The sequence below is a fragment of the Heterodontus francisci genome, chromosome 1 (genome assembly GCF_036365525.1).
Source record: "Heterodontus francisci isolate sHetFra1 chromosome 1, sHetFra1.hap1, whole genome shotgun sequence".
In the NCBI taxonomy this organism is placed as follows: Eukaryota; Metazoa; Chordata; class Chondrichthyes; order Heterodontiformes; family Heterodontidae; genus Heterodontus; species Heterodontus francisci.
This window is the reverse complement of record NC_090371.1, coordinates 285,569,807-285,592,434: the sequence shown is the minus strand read 5'-3', so window position 1 is coordinate 285,592,434 and position 22,628 is coordinate 285,569,807. Positions and strand designations below refer to the sequence as shown.

Genomic DNA, 22,628 nt, shown 5'->3' with positions numbered 1-22,628 from the left:
CAAGAGATCAACAGTTCCAATAGGACTGAGCGGAGGAGAAATTTCTTCACCCAGAGAGTGGTGAGCCTATGGAATTCGCTACCACAGAAAGCAGTTGAGGCCAAAACATTGTATGCTTTCAAGAAGGAGTTAGATATAGCTCTTGGATGTAAAGGGATCAAAGGCTTTGGGATGAAGGCGGGAACAGGCTACTGAGTTGGATGGTCAGCCATGATCAGAATGAATGGCGGAGCAGGCTTGAAGGGCTGAATGGCCTACTCCTGCTCCTATTTTATATGTTTCCATGTAATAAATCAGTATCAAGAAACAAATACAGTCCCACTCCCCATAGCCCTGCAAGTTTATTTCCTCCAAGCAGCCATCCAATTTCCTTTTGAAATCACTGTTTCTGCTTCCACGTCATTACCACCCACTGCATAAAAAAGCTCTTCCTCACATTCCCCCTGCATCTCTTGCCTAAAAGTTTCAATCAGAGTCCCCTAGTCAACCATTAGATAATGGGAACAGTTTTTCTATATCATCTCTTATTCCTTCTGCCAAGTGAATCACCTCAGACTGGTCAGTATTAAATTCCACCTGCCACCCCCTTCTGCTAGCCTATCTATGTCTTGCTGCAGGTGGTTTGGATCATCCTTACTGTTTGCACACCTCCACGTTTGGTGTTTATTTGTTCAGGTGATGTGGGCCTCACTGGCTAGGACAGTTATTGCCCATCCCTAATGGCCCAAGAAAGTGGTGGTGAGCTGCCTTCTTGAACCGATGCAGGCCTTGGGGTGTAGGTACACCAATAGTGCTGTTAGGAAGGGAGTAACAGGATATGATTATTCCAAGATCCAAATCATTTATATAGAGCAGAAAAGGCAATGGTCCTAGCACTGACCCTTGGGGAACACCGTCTACCATCCTCCGGTCAGCCACCTGGATGTTTAAAGTCAGTACCATTTGCAGTCGCATTCACCACCAACTACAATATGGGAAATTTAACAGAGATTCTTCACCATGGACTGATTTTCCCTCCTGGTTCCTTAATCACAGTTTGCTTTTACCCAGAGTCTTATCTCCATGAAATGAGTTCCTTTTTTTGCCTGAAATCTACCTCATATCTTGGTCATGGATCTGGTAAAAATGGAGCTGAAGGAGTCCTTCTACTATATCTAGAAGTTCAGATATCCAAGTCCTAACAGAATTGCTCCTCAGCACCAGCAATAAGTTTAACATTAAGTAAACAAATGTTTTATTATCTAATTTTTTATACAGAAAAAAATCCTGTTTTCTTACAGGGGAACCATGGAATTTTTATAACATGGGAGAGGGGCCTCATAAGCAAAAGGGTTGAGAACCCAGGAGTTTAGTTTTTTCAAAAATAATTTCCAGGTGTCAGTGAACCCCTGTAATAGACTTCTGTGTGACTCAAAGATTTAGCAGGAAAATGACATGTTAGTTGTCCATAGCAACTGAAAATTATTTGCACTCCAGCAGAAAAACTTTCATAGCAGTAATTTCTTGTACCATTAGAGAATATAATGTGTTTTAGCACACAACCTCTGTATGAAAACATCGAGGAACTACAATGTTCAAAAATAACTTGCAAATTCAAAGGGATCATCTCAGTAAAGTAAAAGCACAACCCAATTTTCAACAATTACTGTAGTCTTTAGATTGCCCCAATTATAACCACTGTACATCAACAAATTACATTAGACATTTGTTAGCGACAAATAAAGCTTTACAACTTATCTGTACAAATTTTACTGTAAAGGTACATTTATTGGACTGTTAAAAATTCATGGTTGCACTTTAACAAATGATCTTTACATCACGAACACTTTTTACGCCATGATTAAAGAAAATAAAAAATGTTATACTTCTTTCTTCTTAATAATCAATGGACCCACGTTATCACCCGTCAATTCATTGTGTTTGTTGTGAGACCCATCACAAACAGGAAACTATAAAGAAAAAAACAAAACCAGTCAAATTTTAATTCAGAGTACTGTACACGCCAACAATTTGTTTTGGAGCACTTGTTGTCATGATAGAAATATTTTACAACCTGTCGCAATAATACTTCCTTCATGAGTGCAGTGATAGGGGTAACCTAGTTTTAAGATTAACTTAAACCACAAATGCTGAGGAAGGATTCCTGATCCTATACTCATCACAAAACTGAGAAATATAGTATTGTTTTCTGGAAACTGAATCCTTGAGGGGGAAAAAAAAAACCCCCATTATAGTCATATTGACACCATCACTTTTATATTAATAATCAAAATGAAACTGACAAGAAAAATGCATTGTTTTATTACTTTTCAAAATGCTTCAGCCTGAAATTGCATGGTTCTGCTTCTGCCTCATCCATCCACAGCGAGGCTCCACACCAACTGCAAGCTTCATAGTTTCAGCCTTATAATGTTTTCTTTGATTTGTGTTCATCACCATTAGTGTGAAAACTTGCACAAGGTAGACACCATTGAGAAAGTTAGGACTTTTATGGCTTGTCCATTGTCAATCTAGGAAATTTTGGATGCAAAGAGGAAATTACATTTATATAGTGACTTATGTTCCCAGGCTTCTCAAAGTCATTCAGAACCAAAGAACTATTTTTGAAGACTACTTTATAGTCACTTATGTGGACAAACCAGCAGCAATGTTCACTCAGCATGATCCCACAAACTGAAACTAATAACAAGTTAATCTGTTCTTGTATGAGAGAGAAATGTTGACCAGGACAATGGGAAGACAAGACCTCAGTTCTTCTGAAAGACAGCACCTTTGCCAATGCTGGAAAGTGCACATAAATACCAGGTGATGGCACAATTTGTCTCAATTGTGATGTGGCTCAATTCAACAGTTTCCTCTACCCATTGTCTATGTTTATGGTCACTTTGTCAAAATACTGAAAGACTGCTCCCATCTATGGAACTGTATGGAGTCAGAGTTATACAGCACAGAAACAGGTCCTTCGGCCCATCGTGTCTGTGCCGGCCATCAAGCACCTAACTATTCTAATCCCATTTTCCAACACTTGGCCCATAACCTTGTATGCTATGGCGTTTCAAGTGCTCATCTAAATACTTAAATGTTGTGAGGGTTCCTGCCTCTACCACCTCTTCAGGCAGTGTGTTCCAGACTCCAACCACCCTCTGGGTGAAAAATGTTTCCTCAAATCACCTCTAAACCTCCGGCACCTTACCTTAAATCTATGCCCCCTGGTTATTGACCCCTCCACTAAGGGAAAAGGTTTCTTCCTATCTAACGTATCAATGCCCCTCAAAATTTTGTATACCTCAATCATGACTCCCCTTCTCTGCTCTAAGGAAAACAACCCTAGCCTTTTCAGTCTCTCTTCATAGCTGAAATGCTCCAGCCCAGGCAACATCCTGGTGAATCTCCTCTGCACCCTCTCCAGGGCAATCACATCCTTCCTATAGTGTGGTGACCAGAACAGTACACAGTACTCCATCTGTGGCCTAACTAGCGTTTTATACAGCTCCATCGTAACCTCCCTGCTCTTATATTCTGTGATTCAGCTAATAAAGGCAAGTATCCCATATGCCTTCCTAACCACCTTATCTACCTGTGCTACTGCCTTCAGTGATCTATGGACAAGTACACCAAGGTCCCTCTGACCCTCTGTACTTCCTAGGGTCCTACCATCTATTGTATAATCCCTTGCCTTGTTTGTCCTCCCAATATGCATCAACTCACTTCTCAAGATTAAATTCCATTTGCGCACAGCTCCTCCCATCTTACCAGCCCATCTAGATCGTCCTGTAATCTAAGGTTTTCTTTCCTTCTCACTATTTACAACACCACCAATTTTCGTGCCATCTGCCAACTTACTGATCATACCTCCTATATTCACGTCTAAATCATTAATGTACACTACAAACAGCAAGGGTCCCAGCACCAATCCCTGCAGTACACCATTGGTAACAGGCTTCCACTTGCAAAAACAACCCTCGACCATTACCCTGCCTCCTGCCACTAAGCCAATTTTAGATCTAATTTGCCAAATTGCCCTGGATCCCATGGGCTCTTACCTTAAGAAATCTCCAATGCAGGACCTTATCAAAAGCCTTACTAAAGTCCATGTAGACTACATCAACTGCCTTACCCTCATCTACACATCTAGTCACCTCCTCGCAAAATTCAATCAAGTTAATCAGACAAGATCTCCCCCTGACAAAGCCGTGCTGACTATCCCAGATTATTCCCGGCTTCTCCAAGTGGAGATTAATCCTGTCCCTCAGAATTTTTTCCAATAGTTTCCCGACCACTGATGTTAGACTCACCGGCCTGTAATTACCTGGTTTATCCCTGCTACCCTTCTTGAACCATGGTACCACATTCGCTGTCCTCCAATCCTCTGGTACCTCTCCTGTGGCCACAGAGGATTTGAAAATTTGTGTCAGAACCCCTGCAATCTCCTCCCCTGCCTCACATAACAGCCTGGGATACATCTCATCTGGGCCTGGGGATTTATCCACTTTTAAGCCCGCTAAAGCAGCTAATACTTCCTCCCTTTCAATGCTAATATGTTCAAGTATATCACAATCCCCTCCCTGATCTCTACACCTACATCGTCCTTCTCCATAGTGAACACAGATGAAAAGTAATCATTTAAAACCTCACCCGTGTCCTCCGGCTCCACACACACATTGCCACTTTGGTCCCTAATGGGCCCTACTCTTTCCCTGGATATCCTCTTGCCCTTAATATCCTCATAAAACGCCTTAGGATTTTTCTTTATCTTGTCCGCCAGTGTTTCTTCATGTCCCCTCTTTGCTCTCCCAATTACTTTTTTTTTTTTAAGTACCCCGCTACACTTTCTATACTCCTCTAATGCCTCCACTGTTTTCAGCACTCTGAATCTGCCATAAGCCTCCTTTTTATTCCTGATCCAGTCCTCGATATCCCTCGACATCCAGGGTTCCCTGGACTTGTTGGTCCTACCCTTCACCTTAACGGGTACATGTTGGCTCTGAGCTCTCACTATTTCCTCTGGTCCCACTGGTCTGATGTAGACTTTCCTACAAGTAGCTGCTCCCAGTCCACTTTGACCAGATCCTGTTTTATCATCTTAAAATCGGCCTTCCCCAAATTGATCACCTTTATTTCCGGTCCATCTTTGTCCTTTCCCATAACTACCTTAAATCTTAGAGTTATGGTCACTATCCCCGAAATGCTGCCCCACTGACACTTCTACCACTTGTCCGGCTTCATTCCCTAGGATTAGGTCCAGTACTGCCCCTTCTCTTGTCGGACTTTCGACGTACTGGCTCAACAAGCTCTCCTGTATGCATTTTAAGAATTCCACCCCCTTTAAGCTTTTTGCACTAAGATTATCCCAGTTGATATTGGGGAAGTTGAAATCCCTACTATTAGTACCCTGTTATTTTTACTCCTCTGAGATTTGCCTACATATCTGCTCCTCTTTCTCTTCCTGACTGTTTGGAGGACTGTAGTACACTCCCAGCCAAGTGATTGCCCCCTTTTTAAGTTCTACCCATATGGCCTCATTCGAGGAACCTAAGATATCATCCCTCCTTATTGCAGTAATTGACTCCTTGATCAACAGTGCAATGCCACCTCCTCTTTTACCCCCTCCCCTGTAGATTCTATACTCTGGAATATTGTGCTGCCAGTCCTGCCCCTCCCTCAACCATGTCTCTGTGATAGCAATAATATCATAATCCCATGTGCTAATCATTGCTCTCAATTCATCTGCCTTACTAGTAAGACTCCTTGCATTAAAATAGATGCAATCCAGCCACGCATTTTTCACTTGTGCCTTAACAGGTCTATATTTGCTCTGCCTTCCACACTGACTCAGTTTCTCTTTTATATTTGACTGTGCATCACCCCCTACTGTACCTCCACTCTGTATCCCATCCCCCTGCCAAATTAGTTTAAACTCCCTCCCTCCCCACCAGCATGGGCAAACCTCCCAGCAAGGATGTTGATCCCATTCCGGATCAGGTGCAACCCATCCAACTTGTACAGGTCCTACCTTTGCCAGAAACAGACCCCGTGATCCAGGAAACTAAAGCCCTCCCTCCTGCACCATCTCCTCAGCCACACATTCATCTGCTCTATCCTCCTATTCCTATACTCACTAGCACCTGGCACCGGGAGTAATCCAGAGATTACAACCTTTTGTAATTCTGACCTTTAGGAAGGGGGGAAAGAAAAACTATAAAACTAACTAGTTTACCAACAAATTCTATTCCAATCCATTAACCTCAGAAAACATTACATCTCATTGCAAAATAGGCTGAGATAGATGTAAAAGTTTAACTGAATGATAGGTTCTAGATTTGCTACACCGAACATCCTGACTGAGGGACAGTGCTAGCATGAGCTCAGGAGATCAAAAAATATGCAGGATTCTTCTTAGAGTTAGTCAACCTCCTTTGCTCCAACTATTGGGTTTCTGTATTTCAGACATTTGGCTGAGCAAAAAAAAGACAATCGTTTGCCAGCCTCTGCATTACAGCTACCAGCTTTTAAGATTTGTTAGCTACGCCATCACCTCAATGGATAACCTTGCTACCCTTTTTGAAGGTATACTCTCCCTAGCATTGTGTCACCGTAATGAAAACAACCATGACCATCTCAACAGTATTTGCCTTTATGCTTTCAGATTTTACTCAAACCCCAAGTTTAGATAAGATTACAGTTTACTCACTGACATCCATTATTTTCTAAATCTGTAATGTGTTCCTATCTGACCTCAGCAAGTTGAATCCTTGATAAATAGTCTGATGGTAAGTTTCTACCCATCTGTGATGCTACGGGGTGGTGAGTGATCATATTTGAATGGGCTGTAAATAATCCTGGAATGGATCCATTATCTTGTGCGGTGCACTGACCTCCGACCAGTCAATCCGATTCCTGGCTTTGTTCCTTTTGTAGGAACAGTAATTATCTAAACGTAGCAGGCAAGCAAGCTCTCCTTTCACTGCTCCCATTATTCTTCTCTCCTTGAAATAGTAACTAAAATTAGCTAGGATTATTGTTGCTTATATTAACTTTTAACTGCACGTCCTGTTCTCCTTCACATTCAATTATTACTGCACAGGAGGCCATTCGGCCCATCGTGTCTGCACCAGCTCTCTGAATGAGCAATTCACCTAGTTCCATTCCTCTGCCTTCTCCCTGTAACCCTGCACATTCTTCCTTTTCATGTAACTGGCTAATTCCCTTTTGAATGCTTCAATTGAACCTGCCTCCACCACGTTCTCAGGCAGTGCATTCCAGACCTTAACCACTTGCTGCATGAAAAAGTTTTTCCTCATGTCACTTTTACTTCTTTTGCCAATTAATTTAAATCTGTGCCCTCTTGTTCACAATTCTTTCACGAGTGGGAACAGTTTCGATCTACTCTGTCCAGCCCCCTCATGAGTTTGAATACCTCTATCAAATCTCCTCTCAGCCTTCTCTTCTCCAAGGAAAACAGTCCTAACTTCTCCAATTTATCTTCATACCTGAAATTCCTCATCTTTGGAACCATTCTCATGAATCTTTTCTGTACTGTCTCCAATGCCCTCACATCTTTCCTTAAGTGCAGCGCCCAGAACTAGACGCAATACTCCAGCTGAGGCCAAACTAGTGTCTTATATAAATTCAACATAACTTCCTTGCTCTTGTACTCTATGCCCCTATTAATAAAGCCCAGGATACTGTATGCTTTATTAACCGTTCTCTCAATCTGTCCTTATACCTTCAATGACTTATGCACATATACACCCAGGTCCCTCTGCTCCTGCACCCCCTTTAGAATTGTGCCCTTCATTTTTATATTGTCTCTCCATGTTCTTCCTACCAAAATGAAAAACTTCACATTTCTCCGCATTGATCTTCATCTGCCACTTGTCTGCCCATTCCAGCAACTTGAAGTTCTACACCATCCTCCTCACAGTTTATAATGCTTCCAAGTTTTGTATCATCTGCAAACTTTGAAATCGTGCCCTGTACACCAAGATCTAGGTATTAATATACATCAGGAAGAGGAAGGATCCCAACACTGATCCCTGGGGAACTCCACTACAAACCTTCCTCCAGCCTGAAAAGCATCCATTAACCACGACACTTTGTTTCCTGTCACACAGCCAATTTCATACCCATGTTGCTACTGTCCCTTTTATTTCATGAGCTATAAGTTTGCTCACAAGTCTGTTGTGCGGCACTGTATCAAATGCTTTCTGGAAGTCAGAGTACACGACATTGACAGCATTGCCCTCATTAACCCTCTCTGTTACTCCTTCAAAGAAAACTCCAGCAAGTTGATTAAACACGATTTGCCCTTGACAAATCCATGCTGGCTTTCCTTAATTAACCAGCATTTGTTCATGTGCCGATTAATTTTGTGCCAAATTATTTTTTCTACAAGTTTCCCCACCACTGACAGGCCTGTAGTTGGTGGGCTTTGCTGAACAAGGGTGCAACATTTGCAATTCTCCAGTCCTCTGGCACCACCCGAATCTAAGAAAAACTGAAAAATTATGGCCAGCACTTCCGCAATTTCCACTCCCACTTCCCTCAGTATCCTTGGATGCATCTCATCTGGTCCTGGTGCTTTATCAACTTTAAGTATAAACAGCCTATCTAATACCTCCTCCTTATCAATTTTAAATCTGGCTAGTGTATTAATTACCTCCTCTTCCACCGTGGCCTAGGTAGCATCTTCTTCCTTAGTAAATACAGATGCAAAGTAATTATTTAGCACCTCAGCTATTCCCCCCCCCCTTTGCCCCCGTGTGTAAATCCCCTTTTTGGTCCCTAATCGGCCCTCCTCCTCCTCTTACCACCTTTTTACTATTTATATGCCTATAGAAGACTTTGGGATTCTCTTTTATGCTAGCTGCCAGTCTCTTTTCATACTCCCTCTTTGTTTCTCTTATTTGCTTTTTCATTTCCCCTCTGAACTTTCGATATTCAGCCTGGTTCTCCATTGTATTATCTACCTGACATCTGTCATAAGCACACTTTTTTCTTAAACTTAACTCATGAGGGGCAATGGATTGTGTACTATTTTCTTTTCCATGCCCTTCAATGCAAGGAAAAATCTCCAAGTAGGAGGGGTGTAACTCATCTGCAATATGATCACAAAATTAGTTTTAAGTACGCCTGTCAAGGCTGCCCCCCAAAACCATGCAATATTATTACCGTCTTTGATCGCCAACACCTGCAGTACGCTGCCTTGGTGAACTGCAGATCTTCGATGTTGATTTCATTCACCACTTTGGGATTTTCCTTCTGGATTTTTAGATTAATCAAGCTGTCCTTCTGCTGTTTCTTTCGGGGAATGAAAGGTCGAATAGCAAGGTACCCGAGCAGCGCAAGAACTCCGAGGAAAGGCAGCAATCGCAGCCATTCTGCAACTGTGGGCGACAACGTGAGATTTAATTAGAAAAAATATAACACACCACTATTGGGTAGAGGCATACTTGAATTTATCACCTGTCATGTATATGTCTATTCAATTAAGTACCAGGTATTAAAAACTCTGCTGTAAAAAAGAACACTAATTTGGGGGGAGGGAGGTGAAGATTAGAGGAGAAGAATTATACTGAGATCAGGAGAGAACTTTTTAGCAATCGTGAAACAATTCATTGTTGCCTGTTATTGAGGCAAATTTCTGGCTTTAACTAGAACCTGGATTGGAGCCTACTAGCAGGATCTTACAGCACAAATGCCAGTAGACTTGGTTAAACTGCTTTAATTTTGCCATTTAATAAAACTTATCCCCACCCTTTCATAGTGAGTAACCTCCATTGACTATACCTTTCTTCATCCTTTGGAAAACCCCAATATTTAAATTAGCACAATCCCTAATCCTACTTTAGCATGAGCTAAATGTGGTTCTCCTGAAAAGGTTATAAAAGCTAAAGCAAAATACTGTGGGTGCTGGAAATCTGAAATAAAAACAAAAAATTCTGGAAATACTCAGTTAAAGCAGCATCTGTGGAGAGAGAAACAGAGGTAATGTTTCAGGTCGATGACCTTTCATCAGAAGTTTTAAAAGTTACTGCTTCTGTACAGGTTTTTTCTTCACACAGAAGCATTTTATCCCAACGATGAGCACATAACAAATTCTCTATTATTCTGCCATTGAGGACAGCGATTACTGTTCGCAGACTGCTGCTCTTTAACAATACATCCTACATGAACAGCTTGGTAAACCTTCCCCCTACAATGACTACAACCTCACAGCACAGCTTGCATCAGAATGCAGGATTAGTTTGCCCCCATTCTCCCAACTCTATGGATTCTATGGCACTACAACATGCAGCACCCAGGCTCTCCAGCTCTGCTTAAATTCAAGCCCTGTGAGTTCTTCTGTGTCCTTCTCCACAGATGCTGCACAAATAAATGCCTAATCTGCTGAGCATTTTATAACATGCAAGGTATTAAGGTTGGCTGCTTATTGAGGACAGATCTTAAAAGTTGTTGTATAATCCAGACAAAGTTATGGCCATACACTGCTACTGCAAGCAATGGAAGTTACAACCAGAACACTATTGAAAATTCAATATTCCCTGAGATATGTTGTCAATTTAAGAAAAAGACCCTGCATTATAAACAGAACAATTTATTTCCTTCTTTTCTTTTTTTCTTTTGGGCCTCCTTATCTCGAGAGACAATGGATACGCGCCTGGAGGTGGTCAGTGGTTTGTGAAGCAGCGCCTGGAGTGGCTATAAAGGCCAATTCTGGAGTGACAGGCTCTTCCACAGGTGCTGCAGAGAAATTGGTTTGTCGGGGCTGTTGCACAGTTGGCTCTCCCCTTGCGCCCCTGTCTTTTTTCCTGCCAACTGCTAAGTCTCTTCAACTTGCCACATTTTAGCCCCGTCTTTATGGCTGCCCGCCAGCTCTGGCAATCGCTGGCAACTGACTCCCACGACTTGTGATCAATGTCACAGGATTTCATGTCGCGTTTGCAGACGTCTTTAAAGCGGAGACATGGACGGCCAGTGGGTCTGATACCAGTGGCGAGCTCGCTGTACAATGTGTCTTTGGGGATCCTGCCATCTTCCATGCGGCTCACATGGCCAAGGCATCTCAAGCGCCGCTGACTCAGTAGTGTGTACAAGCTGGGGATGTTGGCCGCCTTGAGGACTTGTGTTGGAGATACAGTCCTGCCACCTGATGCCAAGTATTCTCCGGAGGCAGCGAAGATGGAATGAATTGAGACGTCGCTCTTGGCTGACATACGTTGTCCAGGCCTCGCTGCCATAGAGCAAGGTACTGAGGACACAGGCTTGATACACTCGGACTTTTGTGTTCCGTGTCAGTGCGCCATTTTCCCACACTCTCTTGGCCAGTCTGGACATAACAGTGGAAGCCTTCCCCATGCGCTTGTTGATTTCTGCATCTGGAAATAGGTTACTGGTGATAGTTGAGCCTAGGTAGGTGAACTCTTGAACCACTTCCAGAGCGTGGTCGCCAATATTGATGGATGGAGCATTTCTGACGTCCTGCCCCATGATGTTCGTTTTCTCGAGGCTGATGGTTAGGCCAAATTCATTGCAGGCAGCCGCAAACCTGTCGACGAGACTCTGCAGGCACTCTTCAGTGTGAGATGTTAAAGCAGCATCGTCAGCAAAGAGGAGTTCGCTAATGAGGACTTTCCGTACTTTGGACTTCGCTCTTAGACGGGCAAGGTTGAACAACCTGCCCCCTGATCTTGTGTGGAGGAAATTCCTTCTTCAGAGGATTTGAACGCATGTGAAAGCAGAGTGTGGGTGCGAGAACACAGCCCTGTTTCACGCCACTCAGGATAGGAAAGGGCTCTGATGAGGAGCCACCATGTTGAATTGTGCCTTTCATATTGTCATGGAATGAGGTGATGATACTTCGTAGCTATAGTAGCTTAACAATCTGTAGGACAGCTTATAAACAAGCACAATTATAGAGCAAAGTAAAGCATTCACAGGTTTAAAACAAGCATTTATATAGTGCTTTTCATGACCATAGGACATCCCAAAGCAGTTTACAGCCAATATAGTACTTTACGTGTGGCCACTGTTGTAACGTAGGAAAAGCCTATTAATCATGTTTAACAATGATTGAAGTAATTCTGCCCTCTTATGAATACTTTAAATGCCCACCCCACAAATATCGATTCCTCCCCTTAAAAAATTCTATTTATCTTTTCTTAATCAGATCCAGCTGTTGATTTTGAGAAGGGCACAGTTGTGATTTGAACCCAGATTTGATTTGACTGCTCTCAAGAGTCATCGAGTTATACAGTACAGAAACAGGCCCTTTGGCCCATCGTGTCTGTGCCGGCCATAACTATTCAAATCCCATATTCCTGCACTTGGCTCGTAGTCTTCTATGCTATGGCGTTTCAAGTGCTCATCTAAACACTTCTTAAATGTTGTGAGGGTTCCTGCCTCTACCACCCCTTCAGGCTGTGTGTTCCAGATTCCAACCACCATCTGGGTGGTTCCTCAAATTCCCCTTAAACCTCCTGCCCCTTACCCTAAATCTATGCCCCCTGGTTCTTGACCCCTCCGCTAAGGAAAAAAGTTTCTTCCTATCTAACCTATTAATGCCCCTCATAATCTTGTACACCTCAATCATGTTCCCCCCTCAGCCTTCTCTGCTCCAAGGAAAACAACCCTAGCCTATCCAGTCTCTTTTCATAGCTGAAATGCTCCATCTCAGGCAACATCTTGGTGAATCCCCTCTGCACCCTCTCCAGTGCAATCACATCTTTCCTATAGTGTGCTCACATACCAAGTAATTTACTCCAGTCTGCCATATGCCAAACCAACCCTCCCCAGTCGCACCCAGAGCAGCCTCAACGCCCCCCCTCCCAGTCACACCCAGAGCAGCCCCATCACCCCACAGCTGCACCCAGATCAGCTCCATCCCCCCTCCTCCCCCTGACAGCCGCACCCAGATCAGCCCCAATGCCCCCCTCCCAGCCACACTCTGAACAGCCCCACCCTCCCTCCCAGCCATTTCCGGAGGACCCCAACCCCTCCCAGAGCATCCCAACTCTTCCCCCCCACCTGTACCTGGAGCAGCCCCAGTCACTCCCAGAGCAGCCACCCTCCCCCACCAACCACACCCAGAGCAGCACTGCCCCCCAACCAGTCACTCCCAGAGCACCCCCCCCACCTTCCAGCCACACCCAGAGCAGCCCCCAGCCCCAACCCTTCCAGCTACACCCAGAGCACCCACCTTCCCAGCTACACCAAGAGCAAATGTGACACCAAGATTGAGAACAGACTAGCTCAGCTAGGTAACGGAGTTTGGAGTGGAGATTGAAAACAATGGTTTGTTTTCCCAATATTTAATTGGAGGAAATGTCTGCTAATTCAGTACTCAGAATCCACCCGCACCAGACTAGTCTTCAATATTAACAACTTGCATTTATGAAGCACCTTTAATGTAGTAAAATGTGGCAAGGTGCTTGACAGCAACGCTACCAAAGAAAATTTGACACCTAGTCACCAAAGGAGTCATAGAGTCAGAGTTATACAGCACAGAAACAGGCCCTTCAGCACATCATGTTCATGCTGGCCATCAAGCACCTATCTATATTATGACAGATGACCAAAAGCTTGGTCAAAGATGTAGCTGTTCAACCTTTTATTCTGTGTGGGTTGCACAGAGCACACTATGGAGCTTCAAGGTCCACATGAAGTTTAAATCTATGCTCTGTTAATTGGCTTAGATCTGATATTGCTGATTGCAAACAGCAACTTGGTGTTCTGCCAAAAGATTCATCTTGTGTGAAGAGAGGGACAGATCAATTGACATCATCGAGACTGTTCAAAACTCTTCATATCCAATAAATTACATTTTAAAAAGTGTAATTAGTTAAGTATATTAACATTAATATTAAGAACTTATAAATATCACAGCTGATGTTCATTATAGTGATTCACAGGATATGAAATGTGACAGAAAGTGTGCTAGATACAAGATTTTATTACACAGATCTCCCAGGATTTTGTTAGAGTTATACAGCAGAGAAACAGGCCCTTCGGCCCATCGTGTCCATGCCGACCATCAAGGATCTATCTATTCTAATCCCATTTTTCAGCACTTGGTCCATAGCCTTGTATGCTATGGCGTTTCAAGTGCTCATCGAAATACTTCAATGTTGAGAGGGCTACTGCCTCTACCAACGCACCTCCCCCCAACCTCCCCAGGCAGTGTATTCCAGATTCCAACCACCCACTGGGTGAAAATATCTTTCCTCAAATCACCTCTAAACCTCCTGCCCTTTACCTTAAATCTATGCCCCCTGGTTTTTGACTCCTCCGCTAAGGAGAAAAGTTTCTTCCTATCTACCCTATCAATGCCCCTCATAACTTTGTATACCTCAATCAGGTCCCCCCTCAGCCTTCTCTGCTCTAAGGAAAACAACCCTAACCTATCCAGTCTCTCTTCATAACTGAAATGCTCCAGCCCAGGCATCATCCTGGTGAATCTCCTCTGCTCCCTCTCCAGTGCAATCACATCCTTCCTATAGTGTGGCGACCAGAACTGTACACAGTACTCCAGCTGTGGCCTAACTAGCGTTTTATACAGCTCCATCATAACCTCCCTGCTCTTATATTTTTTGCCTCAGCTAATAAAGGCAAGTATCCCATATGCCTTCCTAGCCACCTTACCTACCTGTGCTGCTGCCTTCAGTGATCCATGGACAATGACCCTCTGTACTTCCTAGGGTCCTACCATCCATTATATATTCCCTTCCGTTGTTAGTCCTCCCAAAATGCATCATCTCACACTTCTCAGGATTAAATTCCATTTGCCACTGCTCTGCCCATTTTACCAGCCCATCTATATCGTCCTCATTATTTACGACAGAACTAACCCACAGATCAGATGAAAGCTCTACAGTCCTGCCACATCCAGTCATGAATGGTGGTGGTCAAACAGAAGGAAGAGTATGACCACTTCCAACAAGAGAGTGTCCAAACACTTCCCCATGAGATTCAACAGCAACACCATTGTTGAATCACCTATCATCCTGGGGGTCACTATTAACCAGCCATATAAATACTGTGGCTACAACAGCAGGTCAGAGACTGGGAATCATGCAACAAGTAACTCACCTCCTGACTATCCAAAGCCTGTCCACCATCTACAAAAGAAGTTAGGAGTGTGATGGAATACTCCTCACTTTCCTGGATGAGTGCAGCTCCAACATAAGATTAACACCATCCAGGATAAAGCAACCCATTTGAATGGCACCCCATCCACCATATTAAACAATCACTCCCTCCACCATTGGCACACCATGGCAGTAGCATGCACCATATAAAAGATGAACTGCAGCAACTCGCCACAGCATCTTTCAAACCTGCGACCTCTACCAACAATCCAATGGGAAAGGTGATGAGTGTGCAACAATTTCCACTTCGACATCACCATAACTGCTGCTTTGCCAGATGGCTGAATCGTAAAATCAACAAAATGCAACTTTTCCACTACAATAAGGGAACGAGTGAATGAATGCTATATCCCCACCATACCAATACAAACCTAAAAAAATTACATTTGCCTGGTTCTGTCCTACTATTCAATAAGAACTTGTGTATATATATTTGCACTTCACAGGACCATTATAAATTAAAATACGACACGACATAAGGAGATATTAGATCAGATTATGAAAAGCTTGGTGAAAGATACAAGTTTTAAGGGGTGTCTTAAAGGAGGAAAGCAAGGTAGCGAGGTGGAGAACTGTAGGGAGAGCATTCCAGCGCTTAGGGACAAGGCAGCTGAAGACAAATGCTACCAATGGTGGAGCAATTTAAAAATTGGGGATGATCAAGAGGCTAGAATTAGAGTGTAGAGATCTTGGAGGGTTGTGAGGCTGGATGAGATTACAGAGATGTGGAGGGGCGAGGCCGTGGAGGGATTTGTAAACAAGGATAAGAATTTTAAAATCAAGATGTTGCTTGACCAGGATCCAATGTGAGTCAGCAAGCACAGGGGGTAGTAGGTGAATTTTAGAATTCAGCAGAGGATGACTTAAAAAAAAAGGGAGAAATTAGAGTACAAGAGTAAATTAACAAACAATATAAAATATAAAAACAGACTGCAAAAGCTTCTACAAATATATAAAAAGGAAGAGAGTAGCTAAAGTAAGCATTGGTCCCTTACAGGATGAGACTGGGGAATTAATGGGAAACAAGGAAATGGCAGGGACTTTGAACAAGTATTTTCTAGCTACCTTTGCAGTCGAAGACAAAAAGCATTCCAAGTTTAGCAGAAAATCAAGAGGCAAAAGGAAGGGAAGAACTTAATACAATCACCATCACTAGAGAAAAAGTACTCAGAAACTAATGGGACTAAAGGCTGACAAGTCCCCTGGACCTGATGGCCTGTTTCCTAGGGTCTTAAAAGAAGTGGCTGCGAAGATAGTGGAAGCATTGGCAGTAATCTTCCAAAATTCCCTAGATTCTGGAACGGTCCCAGCAGATTGGAAAACCACAAATGTAACACCTCTATTCAAGAAAGGGAGGGGTGACAGAAAGCAGGAAACTATTGGCCAGTTAGCCTAATAGCTATCATTGGGAAAATGCTGGAATCCATTATTAAGGAAGCAGTAGCAGGACATTTAGAAAATCATAATACCATCAGGCAGAGGCAACATGGTTCAATGAAAGGGAAATAGTGTTTGACGAATTTACGAGCTCTTTGAGGATGTAACAAGCAGGGTGAATAGAGGGGAACCAGTAGATGTGTATTTGGGTTTCCAAAAGGCAGTCGATAAGGTCCCACATAAAAGATTACTGTACAAGATAAGAGCTCATGGTGTTGGGGGGGGGGGGGGGGGGGGGGAAATAAGAGTGGGGGAGGGGAGGGGGTGATATATTAGCATGGATAGAGGACTGGATAACTAACAGGAAACAGAGTTGGGATAAATGGGGCATTTGCAGGTTGGCAAACTAACTGGCGGAGTGCAACAGGGATCAGTGCTGAGGCCTCAAATATTTATGATCTATATTTAGGACTTGGATAAAGGGACCGAGTGTATTCTATCCAATTTGCAGATGATACAAAGATAGGTAGGAAAGCACGTTGTGATGACACATGTCTGCAAAGAGATACAGATAGGTTAAGTGAGTGGCCAAAAATTTGGCAGATGGAGTAAAATGTGGGAAAATGGGAGGTTGTCCATTTTGACAGGAAGAACTGAAAAACAGAATATGATTTACATGAAGAAACTGCAGAATGCTGCAGTAGAGGGGGATCTTGGTGCCCTTTTATGCGAATCACAAAAAGTTAGCATGTAAGTACAGCAAGTAATAAGGAAGGCAAATGCAATGTTGACATTTGTTAGGCGAATGAGTATAAAAGTAGGGAAGTCTTGCTACAACTGTACAGGGTGTTGGTGAAACCGCACCTAGGGTACTGTGCACAGTTTTGGTCTCCTTAAGGATGGATATACTTGCGTTGGAAGTAGTTCAGAAAAGGTTCACTAGGTTGATTCCTGGGATGAAGGGGTTGGCCTATGTAGAACAGTTGAGCAGGTTGGGCCTATAATCATTGGAGTATAGGCGAATGAGAAGTGATCTTTCAAAACATAAAAGATTCGAGAGAGCTTGACAAGTAGATTTTGAAAGGACATTTCCCCTCATGGGGGAAATCTAGAACTAGGGGGCACAGTTTCAAAATTAGGGGTGTCCCTTTCAAGACGGAGATGAGGAGGAATATCTTCTATAAGGATTGTTAATCTTTGGAATTCTCTTCCTCAGACAGCAGTGGAGACTGGGTCATTGAATAAATTTAAGGCTAACTTAACAGATTTTTGACCTACAAGGGAATTGAGGGTTATGGGGGCAGGCAGGAAACTGGAGTTAAGGCCACAATCAGATCAGCCATGATCTCATTAAATGGCGGAGCAGGCTCTAGGGGCCGAATGGCCTACTCCTCCTATTTCTTATGCTGCGTTAATGGGATTTGGTGCCAGTAAAGAGACGGACAGCAGAGTTTTGATGACCTCAAGTTTAGAGAGTAGAATGTGGGAGATCAGCTAGATGTGCGGTGGAAGAGTTGAGACTAGAGGTCCAGGACCAGAGGTCATAGTCTAAGGATAAGGGGTAAACCATTTAGGACTGAGATGAGGAGGGATTTCTTCACCCAGAACGTGCTGAACCTGTGGAATTCTCTACCACAGAAAGCAGTTGAGGCCAAATCATTAAATATATTCAAGAAAGAGTTAGATATAGTTCTTAGGGCTAAAGAGATCAAGGGATACGGGGAGAAAGCAAAACAGGTTACTGAGTTTGGATGATCAGCCATAACCGTATTGAATGGCCTACTCCTGCTCCTATTTTTCTATGTTTCTAAAGACAATTGAGCTGAGACAGGGGCAAATTTGAACCATGTTATGGAGGTGTAAATAGGCAGTTTTAGTGATGGCGCAAATGAGGCGAGACCCTCATCTCAGGCTCAAATGTGACACCAAGAGTTCGAACAGGCCGGCTTAATCTCACTGTTCCCAGGGAGAGGGAGAGAGTCGGTAGCTAGGGAATGGAGTTTGGAAACAATGGCTTCAGTCTTCCCAATATTTAATTGAGGAAATCTCTGCTCAGTGATTCTCTAGCTACCATTAGCTAGAAAACAATAGAACCCAGAAAGAGCAGTCCCAGCAGAAGTGGTTGAGGTGGATGGGGTAGTGAACCTCGTCAAAGACTACCGACAGTTCGAGAAGGATGAAGAGGTCATTGTCATTTGCGACTTTGATAAGAGTTATTTTGGTACTGTGACAGGGTGGAAACCTGAGGTGACAACACATTCAAGACTTTGGAGAGGAATGGGAGGTTGGAGGTGGGGCTATAGTTTGCAGAGACTGTTGGATCAAGGGTTGGTATTTTGAAGAGTGGATGAAAAATACCTCAAAGAACAAGGCAGTAGGCACATGGTAACATCACCACCTACAGGTCCCCCTCCAAGTCACACATCATCCCAACTTGGAAGTAGATCGCCATTCCTTCACTGTTGCTGGGTCAAAACAGGAACTCCCTTCCAAACAGCACTGTGGGTGTACCTGCATCACAGGAACTGCAGCAGTTCAAGAAGGCAGCTCACCACCACCTTCTCAAAGAGCAATTAGGGATGGACAATTAATGCTGGGCTAGCCAGTAATGCTCACATCCCGATATAAATGAAACAAAAACTTTGCACCCAATCCTCACTCTCCAACCTAAAAGCAAAATACTGCAGATGCTGGAAATCTGAAATAAAAACAAAGTTCTGAAAATACTCAGGACAGGCAGATGAAAGGTCATACAGACCTAGAACGATAACTCTGTTTCTCTCTCCACAGATGCTGCCTGACCTGCTGACTATTTCCAGCACTTTCTGTAATTACCTCACTCCGAGGGCTGGGTACTTACTGTCAGTCTCTCAGCAAGAGACACAGCTCCGAAACGTACCCAGTACAATGGTTCTAATGACTGGTAACACCAGGACTGTTCCTCTCTCCACGTAAACTATTGAGGGCTTCCAACATTTCCTGTTTTTAATTGTGCAGGTTACATCCACCCCTTTCAGTCACGTGCCAATGGCAGCCTAGCTTGACCCACCCATCCACATGAAGCCCCGCCTCCTTAATGGCCACACCCACTACCTTAGTTTCCTGGTCCCAACCGCCTCCTCTTCACTATGGACGTCCAATCGCCCTACACCTCCATCCCCCACCAGGATGGTTTGAGGGCTCCGCTTCTTCCTGGAACAGAGGCCCAACCAGTCCCCATCCACCACCACCCTCCTCCGCCTGGCTGAACCTGTTCTTACATTGAACAACTTCTCCTTCAACTCCACACACTTCCTTCAAGTAAAAGGTGTCGCTATGGGTACCCGCATGGGTCCTAGTTATGCCTGTCTTTTTGTGGGATATGTCGAGCATTCTTTGTTCCAGTCCTACTCAGGCCCCCTCCCCCAACTCTTTTTCCGGTACATTGATGACTGTATCGGTGCCGTTTCCTGCTCCCGCCCCGAACTGGAAAACTTTATCAACTTTGCTTCCAATTTCCACCCTTCTCTCACCTTTACATGGTCCATCTCTGACACTTCCCTTCCCCGACTTCTCTGTCTCCATCTCTGGGGAATAGGTTGTCTACTAATATCCATTATAAGCACACCGAATCCCACAGCTACCTTGACTACACTTCTTCACACCCTACCTCCTGCAAGGACTCCATTCCATTCTCCCAGTTTCTCCATCTCATCTGCTCTGATGATGCTAACTTCCATGACGGTGCTTCTGATATGACCTCCTTTCTCCTCAACCGAGGATTTCTCCCCACTGTAGTTGACAGGGCCCTCAACCGTGTCCGGCCCATTCCCCGCACCTCTACCCTCACCCCTTCCCCTTCCTCCCAGAACCGTGATAGGGTTCCCCTTGTCCTCACTTTCCACCCCATCAGCCTCCATATCCAAAGGATCATCCTCCGCCATTTCCGCCACCTCCAGCGTGATACCACTACCAGTCGCATCTTCCCCTCCCTTCCCCTGTCAGCATTCCGAAGGGATCGTTCCCTCTGCGACACCCTGGTCCACTCCTCCATTACCCCCACCACCTCGTCCCCTTCCCATGGCACCTTCCCCTGCAATCGCAGGAGGTGTAATACCTGCCCATTTACCTCCTCTCTCCTCACTATCCCAGGCCCCAAACACTCCTTTCAGGTGAAGCAGCGATTTACTTGTACTTCTTTCAATGTAGTATACTGCATTCGCTGCTCACAATGTGGTCTCCTCTACATTGGGGAGACCAAGCGCAGACTGGGTGACCGCTTTGTGGAACATCTCCGCTCAGTCCGCAAGCAGGACCCTGAGCTTCCGGTTGCTTGCCATTTCAACACTCCCCCCTGCTCACCTCTCTGTCCTGGGATTGCTGCAGTGTTCCAGTGATCAACGCAAGCTCGAGGAACAGCATCGCATTTACTGATTAGGCATACTACAGCCTGCCGGACTGAACATTGAGTTCAATAATTTCAGAGCATGACAGCCCCCCATTTTACTTTCATTTTTAGTTATTTTTTCTTTTTTACATTTTTTACAATTTTTTTTGTATGTTTATTTCATTTCATCTTAGTTTGTTCAGTTTGCTTACCCACTGTTTTTTTTCATGTTTGCACTTGCTGCTGTTCAATATTCAGTCCGTTTTCACCTAATCTGTACGAATGCTTTGTCTTTCAACACACCATTAACATATTGTTTGCCTTTGCTCCGTGACCTTTTGGTCAGCCATGTGACTTGGTCCAATCTAGACCTCCTTTGTTATCTCTTGCCCCACCCCCACCTCACTTGCTTATAACCTTTGACATTTATAAGGGTCACTGACCCGAAACGTTAACTCTGCTTCTCTCTCCACAGATGCTGCCAGACCTGCTGAGTGAATTCAGCATTTCTTGTTTTTATTTCAGATTTCCAGCATCCGCAGTATTTTGCTTTTATTTACCTTAGGCCCCGTTGCTGTTCTCCGACCCCTGCCCTCAACACCCCCGGTCTCTCTCTGCACCCCCGGCGGCTTTACCCTATCTCGCCCCGGGCTCCGAGTCCACTGTTCCCCCTCATCCCGGGGCCCCGCTCTCCTTCGCTCCTGACCTGTCAGCCGAGCGAAGCCGCCCAGAGTCTCGGGGATGGGAATCCGCTTCAGGTAGGCGGGCAGTTGTATTTTGATGATCCTGGCGAGTGTTTCAAGCGTCATGGTCCGGGCCTGGTCCCGGTTTACTTCAGGCGGAAGCGATCGGACGAACGAGCGCGCGCGATACCTTGCAGGCCACGCCCCTTTCCCGGCTCACTGCGCGCGCAGCTGCAAGGGAGCGTGCGGCGCGGTGACGTCACCTCCTTCCGCTGATTGGCTACGGCGCTGGAGCCCAGATGTTCACTCCTGATTGGTTGTTGCTCAGGTCAACGGGTGAGGGCCCAGGTGGGAAAGTGACTAATTCCAAATTGGGTGAATTAGTGTAGCAGCTGAAAGCTGTCTCCCAACACCTCTAACCAACCTCCCAAAACCACCCAACAAATTCCCAATTAATAATAGCAAAATACTGCGGATGCTGGAAATCTGAAACAAAAACAAGAAATGCTGGAACCACTCAGCAGGTCTGGCAGCATCTGTGGAAAGAGAAGCAGAGTTAATGTTTCGGGTCAGTGACCCTTCTTCAGAACTGACAAATATTAGAAAAGTCAAAGGTTATAAGCAAGTGAGGTGGGGGTGGGGCAAGAGATAACAAAGGAGAAGGTGTAGATTGGACCAGGCCACATAGCTGACCAAAAGGTCATGGAGCAAAGGCAAACAATATGTTAATGGTGTGTTGAAAGACAAAGTATTAGTACAGATAGGGTGTTAACGGACTGAAGATTGAACAGCAGCAAGTACAAACATGAAAAAAAAACAGTGGGTAAGCAAACTGAACAAACTAAGATGAAATGAAATAAACATACAAAAAAAAATTTGTAAAAAATGTAAAAAAGAAAAAAATAACTAAAAATAAAAGTAAAATGGGGGGCCCGTCATGCTCTGAAATTATTGAACTCAATGTTCAGTCTGGCAGGCTGTACTGTGTCTAATCGGTAAATAAGATGCTGTTCCTTGAGCTTGCGTTGATGTTCACTGGAACACTGCAGCAATCCC

The 22,628-nt window shown here is 44.2% G+C and overlaps 1 protein-coding gene across 1 annotated transcript; it reads right to left on the bottom strand.

Annotated features, from left to right (window-relative positions):
* Positions 1-1,746: 1,746 nt before the first annotated feature.
* On the bottom strand, positions 1,747-21,799 carry cisd2 (CDGSH iron sulfur domain 2). The gene is made up of 3 exons (XM_068047215.1): positions 21,596-21,799; positions 9,172-9,386; positions 1,747-1,949 (listed from the first exon to the last, which is right to left on the bottom strand). The coding sequence occupies exons 1-3, from the start codon at positions 21,696-21,698 to the stop codon at positions 1,860-1,862; spliced, it is 408 nt and encodes a 135-aa protein (XP_067903316.1). The 5' UTR covers positions 21,699-21,799; the 3' UTR covers positions 1,747-1,859.
* Between the last annotated feature and the right edge of the window lie 829 nt (positions 21,800-22,628).